Source organism: Charadrius vociferus, unplaced genomic scaffold (assembly GCF_000708025.1).
Source record: "Charadrius vociferus isolate BGI_N301 unplaced genomic scaffold, ASM70802v2 scaffold431, whole genome shotgun sequence".
Taxonomy (NCBI): Eukaryota; Metazoa; Chordata; class Aves; order Charadriiformes; family Charadriidae; genus Charadrius; species Charadrius vociferus.
In genome coordinates, this window is record NW_009646943.1 from 9,228 (window position 1) to 17,481 (window position 8,254).

The window sequence follows — 8,254 nt, forward strand, 5'->3', positions numbered from 1 at the left end:
AGGCAGGAGGATTTTATCTCGTGTTTTGCAGCTGCCTTCATCCCTCCTTGGGAGTGGTGGCATACCAACTGGTTGTTGCAGATCGATAAGTGAGCTGCTTTTCCCCAGCTCACTGAGACCACATCAAAGCGATGCCCTGGCTCCCAGCTGTACACACGCAGTGAATCCTGGATGCCACTCCGCAAGCAGCACCCATCTGGGTTGAAGAGCACACACCAGGAGGAAGGCAGGTGGAGGATTACCTGACGGGAGTAGCCTACTGTGAGGGACGCTGTGCATGACCCTGCTCCCAGACTTCACAGATGATTTTTGCACTTTGTGCCTTTGCTTTGTCCAGCCCTGTGGTGCCACGGCGAGGTTTGGGGTTCACCTCAGCCAGTGATCTTGGGCAGCACTGGGCCAGCATTGGGTTTTGGGGGCCTTCTGGCTTGACTGTGGCCAATGGTGTTTGTTTTTGTTGCTGAGCCTGGGGGTAGCCAGCACACAGTCTCCATCTGTCAGCGAAGCCCCACAGCAGTGGGACAGGGACGGGGAGCCCCTTGACGGGGCTGCGCTGAAGCATCCAAGCTGGTTGTTCCACCTGGAATAACAGTGTCCGGCCATGCTCTGCCCGCCCCAGCCAGGGAAAATGCTGGGCTTGACCACGGGCTGGCCCTAGCTGGGATGTGCCGGCACAGAGAGGCGAGGCGGGTGGATCCCAGCATCTCTGGTTATTAAAATTAATTTGCCGCTGGACTCTGACCTTTCGGACACCTGTTTCCACAAAACTCATGGAAACTGCTTACTCTCCCCAAATCCAGGCCAAGTCCCATGTGGGACAGGCCAAGCTAATGGCCCCAGCATTCCTGGCATTCTTCCCCAGCCCAGCCCAGCCCAGCCACATGTGCTACTCGCCTGCTGTCCTCTTCGCTGGGATGGTGGGACACACACAAGCATTTCCTCCTAGTGCATCTGCCCCGGCTGCAGCTTCCTTCCAAGGAGACCTGGGGGATGGTCCTGGCTCCTCCACAGACCCTCCTGGCACAGTGGGGCAATGCCACCCGGACCTTCCCAAGAGATGCTCCCAAATGTTTTGGCAGAAGGGGCTGTGAGGATGGGGAGGAGCCTTTCAAGGAGTGGAAGCAGCAAGATGATGGTGGCAATGGTGTTAGTCCTGAAATCTGCCATCCTTAGAGAAAAATCTTCCTGTTGTCAGTGCAAAATTGAACGTTACAGGCATGGGGTTGGCAAAGATAATCTGGCCCTGTGTGCTCGACTTCGAGCCTTCTCCAGTCCCTGTGCTGGCCCCGTGGCAGCTCCCGAACCTCACAGGGGACATCTGGCCTGTGCCCTGCCTGGACGGGCCACACTCTTCCCCCCCAGCACCCTTCCGGTGTCCGGGTCAGGCAGCAGCTTGGTGTCCTCTGCCCTGGGTGGGAGCCGGGGCCCTATTGCCTGTGGCCTGGCCTGGCTCTGTGGGGTAAGGAGATGTTACTGCAGACTGAGGACTGTCAGGGCTGAGCTCAGTGTTTCCTTAAAAAAAAAAAAAACAAACAAAAAACCCAACTAAACCAACTGTTTCTTTAAAACGATGCTTCCTCAGTGTTTCACTGAGTCTGCATTGGGAGAAACGGAGCAGCTGGGTGCCAGCACAGCTCTTCACCGCGGCCACCGTGCAGGGTGCCACTAGCATGACCGTAAGGCTTCCCAGGATGGAGCCAGCTTTTCTGCTCAGTGCTTCATTCGCTGCACCTTGCACTGAGCTACCATTTACCATTTTCTGCTGTCCTGCCTTAACTACTTTATCTCTCTCTGCAGACACCGTTGGCTCGAGGCCGTGTCCCCACAGTTTGCTGCTGAGGTCTGGGCTCTGCAGAGAGAAGAGAGGTCTAAACCAGCCCACAGTGAAGCAGCTCAGGTATGCTCCTTGGCCCTGGAGCTAGGATTCATAAAACGCTGAGGCCGCTGCTCACCAAGCAGAGGTGAAACGTGCTGGAGGAGGAATGGGAATGTTGCACAGGGAAGCAAAGCTTTGGAAATCATATTTTCGATGCCCCAATGATCACAAATCCTGTGGTTCTCAGCACACAGTCCTTTTGTCAGCTTGGCACTCGCAAAGCCCCATCACAACAGCAAGGGCCTAAGATGGGAATGAAACAAAACGTGCCTGTTAAGGTGGAAGCACAGAGCCCTCGGCCCCTCTGCTATTCTCCCTGCCCTCCAGCCTGATGGGTAACAACCCAGGCACAACCCTGGGGTGGGGGACGGAGCCTTACCGTACCTTGAATTGCGTGACACCCAGCCCAGGATCACACCGACCCCTCGGCCTGTGCCCAGCGCCGGGAGATGTATCACATTGTGACTACAGCAGCCAGGCATTGTGTGCTGGTGCGCTGTAAGCGACCTGCGCCACTGCTCTTGGTATTAAAACAGATGCTGCTAATTAAGCAGGTGAAGGAGAGCACGGCTGCAATCCTTTCCCCACACATGCAGCCGTCTCCCCTTGGGGCCAGCCTGGTGTCACTGAACCCACAGAGACCTAAGGTACCATCTTTCCCCAGGGACTGGAGGGCAAAGGGGAGGGCATCTGAGGAGCAGATTACAGAGATTTAGGGAGGGGAAGGTAAGAACAATTTGGGGGGCTACAGCCCTGTAAACAATTGGGGTACGTCCCCACAAACCACTGCTGCCAAGAGCAAAAAGCATCATGGTGAAAAGCAGGGGCTCAGGGGAGATGTCAGTGGGTGCCAGGTGCTCAGTGCCCCCGGGCATGGCTGGATGGTGGAAACTGATGGCAGGGAGAGGGAACAGCACCTACATCTGCCCACATCGCTGGAGTCTTGTCCCCACGCGGTTTGCCCGTGGCTACCCAGGCCTGGGCAGTGGCGAGGGCAGGCAGGGACCCCTGGCACCAGCCCTGCATGCCATAGTGTGTCACCATGGCTGGGCTGGGGCCAGTGGACAGAGCTCCCCGGGGCCTGGCTCGGTGGGTCACAGCTCGATGGGGCAGGGTAAGGCAGGCTGGGGAGACAGGGCTTGTCCTCAGCCTGGGGCAGCATGAGGAGGCCGCTGCCCTGGGATGAGGGGCTGGGTTTGAGCTATGGGGAAGGCATTGGGGTGGCTCCAGCTCCCCTGGGTGTCCCCTTCTATCCCCTTCAAGCCCTGGCCAGGGGAGCCCAGGGCCAGGCAGCCCCCGGCTTGGGCAACTGCATCTTCCCAGGCTGCAAACACAGCAGCTACTGGGAAAACAGCTGTTTCTGGCAAGAAAAAAAGGTATATAAAAACAGAAAAGGAAAACAAACACAATCACAGCTCTGTCTGTGGGCAAACAGGCTGCTCTGGAGAGCCACATCACTCTGCAAGCAGGGCAATGTAACCTGGGGCACGTGCTTTCCCTGTTGCACTTCATACAGGGATGCCAGGAGCTGGCACTGCTTTGGCTTAGGGGTTGGGGTTTTTTTTTTGGAAAGAAAAAAATGAAAGGGAAACAGCTTGTTTTTTAAGTTGACAGCTCTCTTGGAAAAAAAGTCGCTGAGAATGAGTGAATTAGTATAAATTGCAGTGCAGCTAGGGGCCAGACATCTGAAAGGTTTACAAACACTTGAAATTCCTACGAGGAAGTATTATTAGTTCTGTTATGTATTTAGGGAAAATGAGGCTAAGAAAAATTGCTTTGTCAACTAGATACATGTCTTGTAGGAAGCTAGATGGTGGTAAGAATTAAAATATCCCAGTTAGATAATACAATAACTTAAATAATTATATCCAGAAAATTACATTGAATGAGGAAAGTTACCTGTTGCTAGATCATATCATCACAGTCTGAATGGGGTCACAAAATCTTACTTTCAGAATTCCATATTTATTTATTTTTCAAATCAAGCATGTTCAGCCTGTGAAGGCCACATTCTCAATGTCAAGCTGGGTTCTCATTACAATATCTCCAACAACAGGGACAGAGGCATTTATTTAGCAAATTTCTGTTGATGATACATAAGCTGTGTGAGCCACAGGTACTTCAGCTGAAGCACAACAGAGAAACACCTTCCATCTTGGCACAGCAGGCACCACCAACCAGCGCACGGCTTTGTCAGGCAATGGAACAGCTAAGACTAAGACAGAGAGCAGATATGGTGTTGTGAAGGACCACTACCTAAACACCTTCTTACCAGCAAACCGTTACCTGTTCACAGATGCTTTACTTATGTTTCATTCTCTTAACGGTACCTTGTTGATGAAGTAGCAGAGTTCTGCAAGAAAGCAAGTAGATATTGTGGGCGGAGGTGATGGTGTTGTCAGGTTATGACTGCCAATCTGCTGTCAAAGGTAGAGGTGCAAGGAAAACCGCTCGCATTCTTGAAAGCTGTTGTGAGGCAGCACTCAGCTTATGGCATGGTTCTGCCTGCAGCTTAGCAGCTCGCTTGGGGGGGCGAGGGTTAGTGTGAATTACCAAGGTGATTGTGTAGCTGTAGGAACTGGCTCAGAAGATGCGTCTCAAACCTCAACAGCCTGGCAGACTACAAAGAGAAAAATAGACTTCTCCAGTGATGTAGAAGAATGGAAAGAAATTGCTTACAGGAGTACAAAGACATCTAATTGGAATAAAACAGAAGATAATGTGATAGGGAGAAATTTTGGCAGAGTGTATCAGAGAATAATTCCTGACAATGAATCTATTAAGCTGAGGTAGAACCTCTCAAGGGGAGGTAGCAGGAGACCTGTTGGTTGGAATATATAAAAGTAAGACTACAGGAAACATTAGAAACCATACAACTATAAAGGAAGATTCCTCTGGAACTACACCTATTCTAACAGTTCTTTCCCATCTATAAATTTATAAGCTAAGCTTTATAACTAGGAGAGAAGAGTCACAGCCATGATCATACTCCCTCACAGCTGCTTTACCTTTGGTTCTTAATGTTACTATTGCTGCTTACACAGCAACTGAGCTTTGGAATCATGGCTGTGATTTTGAATGAATTTGAAACCAGTTCGGAGGGTACTGCGCACAACGGAGAAGATGACAATGTCAGCTGGGAGCAGTACTTGAAAAGGAGAAACCTTGTTCTGCAGTTCCTGCACTCCGACCTGAACCTCAGCCACCTCCAGCACTACCGGAACAAAGTTGAGCTTTTGAAGAAGTGTTGCTTTTACTTGGAGATTGAGCCCAAACATGTGAACGTGACAGACCACAACCACGAGATGCATCACATTGACATCCTGGAAGTAATAGACCCCATCCAATGGGAGAGAATGAAGAAGGTGGGAAAAAAACAGACTGAAATCCAGCTGTCGCTTTTAACCGAGCTGTTGGAACAGCTGGAACGAGGCCGGGAGGAGCTGAGCTGTTGCATAGAGACCTGTGACATGGTATCTCTCCTCTCTGGGTGGGACATGATTATGCAGAGACTGTCCAAGCTCTCCAAGTTTATGGAAACTCTCCTTCCCTTGCAAGTGCCAGGAAAGCTCTATGTCAAGCGCCGTTTGGTGTCACAAGCAGATCTTGCGTCTATACTCCCCGCCATTAAGCTTTCTCTCTGTACAAAGACGCCACTGATTTTTGATCGAAGAGAATCATTTGCATACAAGGACCGGGTCAAGCTCAAGTGGTTTAGTGAAAATCAAGAGTCATTCCTCGAACCATGCCAACTGCACATTAAGTTACTGACAAATGGGAATCAGGCAGAATTGGGATACGGTAGGCTTCAGCCAGTCAGCTCCAACACATGCATAGTCCAGGACCTGCAGCCTGGCAGATCATACGAATTCACAATTAGAAGATCACGCACTCGCACATTTGTCTTTGCAGACTGGCACGACAGCATTACATTGAAGACAAAACCTGATGCTGTTGAAGATGCGGACAGCAGCGCTTGGGCACCAGAAGGATAAGGTGGCACACAAGAACATTTTTCTCATTTTATCCATTTAAAAAAGATGAATGAGAAAAATTAAACCTTATTTTTAAACATTTTGCATAGAACTGAACTCATTCTGTTTTCAACAGCAATTCTACAAGCACCTTCCCCAAATCGTTCCAGGTTAACAGTAACACATTCCAAATTTATCACACAAAAAAACATCCTTAAGCAGCATTTAGGACTCAACACTCATTTCCCACTGCCGGAACTCACAGGTAGGAGCAGCTAGAGGCAGGCAGTCTTGCAGGACACCTCGGATGCAAAGCACAGAAGATAGAAGCATCTCCATCACCTAGTGCTTTCCATCCATGAAAAGATGCACAGGGCCAGGTTCCTGCAACGGTGTTGGTTTGGGTTTTTTACCCCAAGTTATTTTTTTTCCCCACATCCTTTCTCCAAAACACCTGAACTGAATCCTGAGCTCTTCAAATCACTCACCCTAACTTACCTCTGGTTCCTCTTACCCTCTACACCCTGTGCCTTATAGGTACCTAAGGATGATTTCATGCTCACCCCTCTACAGTGTGTGAAAAGATCACTCTGAAAAACCAACTACAAACCAACCACCCCCCTAAGCCCCGACAACAAACAGGGAACATCCACACAACCGATATGCAGAAAAAAATCTTTTCTGCCCTGTACTACAGTTAATGATAATTTTCTTTTTTTACCATTTGGTTTAGTCCAAATATAGCTGTCCCCACACAGATTCTAGTTAAACCATCACATAAGCAGACCTTTTAGTTCTAAAATTTATTATTTAAATAAACTCAAATAATTTTTATGATCTTTATTCTGTATCGCTGCTCATCATCCCTCCACGATCCCCAGAGTCGCCTGACACAACACCCTGCCTTTAGCATCTCCAGCAATTCCGCAGAACCCTCCTCACCGCCTGTTCTAGGTTAGCTTTGAAGTCCTCATTTCCTTCCCCAGTAGAAATCCTGAGGCTCTGCTCCTTTCCCTCCATGTGCCAGAAGATGGTAGGGCAGGAGCCGTTATCTTTGTGGTGGAAGGCACTGGGTTTACAAAGCAGCTGGGGGTACGTTTTCAGCTGCATTTCATAAAACTCGTGGGACAGGAACTTGCAGATTCCTTTTTGCTGGCAGAGAAAAGGGGAGAAACTGAGGTGAACAAAACCCAAGAAACTGTTCAACTTGCAGCATCTTTTTGGGCAGGCTTCACCTGCAATGCCACTGTGCCATAGCTGGCACCAGGCAAGGGCATTATTCGTTATTCTAGGAAGGGAAAGCACTAATGGAGAATACCTGTTTTCCCAGCGGCTTGAGGCATTATCTGTGATGGAGTAAAGACAATCCACTTATGGGCTACACCACGTGGTGCTGTGTATCCAGCATCCCCACCTGCTTCCGGGAGCGCTCAGAGAGACACCTCCATGCCAAGACCCTTGCAGAAGTCATTGTTGACCACAGGCCACAGCTGTTTGTGATGCCTAAGCAAAAAAACCTCAACTATGAGTGTGGTGGCACAGGTGAAGGCAATTAGCTCTTTGAAAGGCTATTTGCACACAGACATTTGTTGCTCTTTATTTATGTTGCTATTACAGCAGTGTCAGCCAAGGACCACGCTAGGCATTAGATAAAGCCCAGCCTGTATGGGTTGCCCTGACCCAGGTGCAGGACCTGCCCTTGGCCTTGTTGAACCTCATGAGGCTCACATGGACCCACTTCTCGAGCCTGTCCAGGTCCCTCTGGATGGCATCCTGTCCCTCAGGTGTGTCAACCGCACCACTCAACGCGGTGTCAGCTGCAAATCTGCTGAAGGTGCACTCGATCCCACTGTTTCTGTCATTGATGAAGATACTGAACAGTACTGGTCCCAACACAGACCCCTGAGGGACAGCACTTGTCACTGATCTCCATCTGGACATTGAGCCATTGACCACTACTACCCTCTGGATGCGACCATCCAACCAATTCCTCATCCACCGAACGCTCCACCCATCAGATCCACACCTCTCCAATTTAGAGAGAAGCATGTTGTGGGGGACTGTGCCAAAGGCCTCAGAGAGATCCAAACAGGCGACATCCGTAGCTCTGCCCTTGCCCACTGAGGTGACATCTCGGACGTTTTCAACCACCCGGGGTTCCCGGCCAGGTGCTGCACCGACCGTACCCCCCGCTCGGCAGAGGGCGGCACAAGGCAGCTGCAAACCCGACTCGGGACGCTGCTCCGCGCCACCGCCCCGGCAGGGCCCCGCGCGGATTGGCTGCAGCGGGCCATCCAGCAAGGGGAGGTTTGATTGGTTGGAGAGGTCACGTGAGGCGGAGGCCCCTGGCCCTTCACAATAAACATGGAGTCGATCTTCCACGAGCGGGTGAGTGAGCGGCCGG

General features: G+C 50.6%; 2 protein-coding genes across 3 annotated transcripts in view; both read left to right on the top strand.

Annotated features, from left to right (window-relative positions):
- Positions 1-4,938: 4,938 nt before the first annotated feature.
- On the top strand, positions 4,939-5,871 carry LOC104295326 (uncharacterized protein C20orf195 homolog). Its single transcript, XM_009895066.1, has one exon. It carries the CDS (start codon positions 4,939-4,941, stop codon positions 5,869-5,871), a length of 933 nt encoding a protein of 310 aa, XP_009893368.1.
- Positions 5,872-8,214: 2,343 nt separating this feature from the next.
- Positions 8,215-8,254, top strand: part of ATXN3 (ataxin 3) — a 12,363-nt gene continuing 12,323 nt past the window's right edge. For both annotated transcript variants that reach the window (XM_009895057.1, XM_009895058.1), the window contains exon 1: positions 8,215-8,238. In XM_009895057.1, coding sequence (XP_009893359.1) covers positions 8,215-8,238 — 24 coding nt within the window. The remainder of the gene's footprint in view (positions 8,239-8,254) is intronic.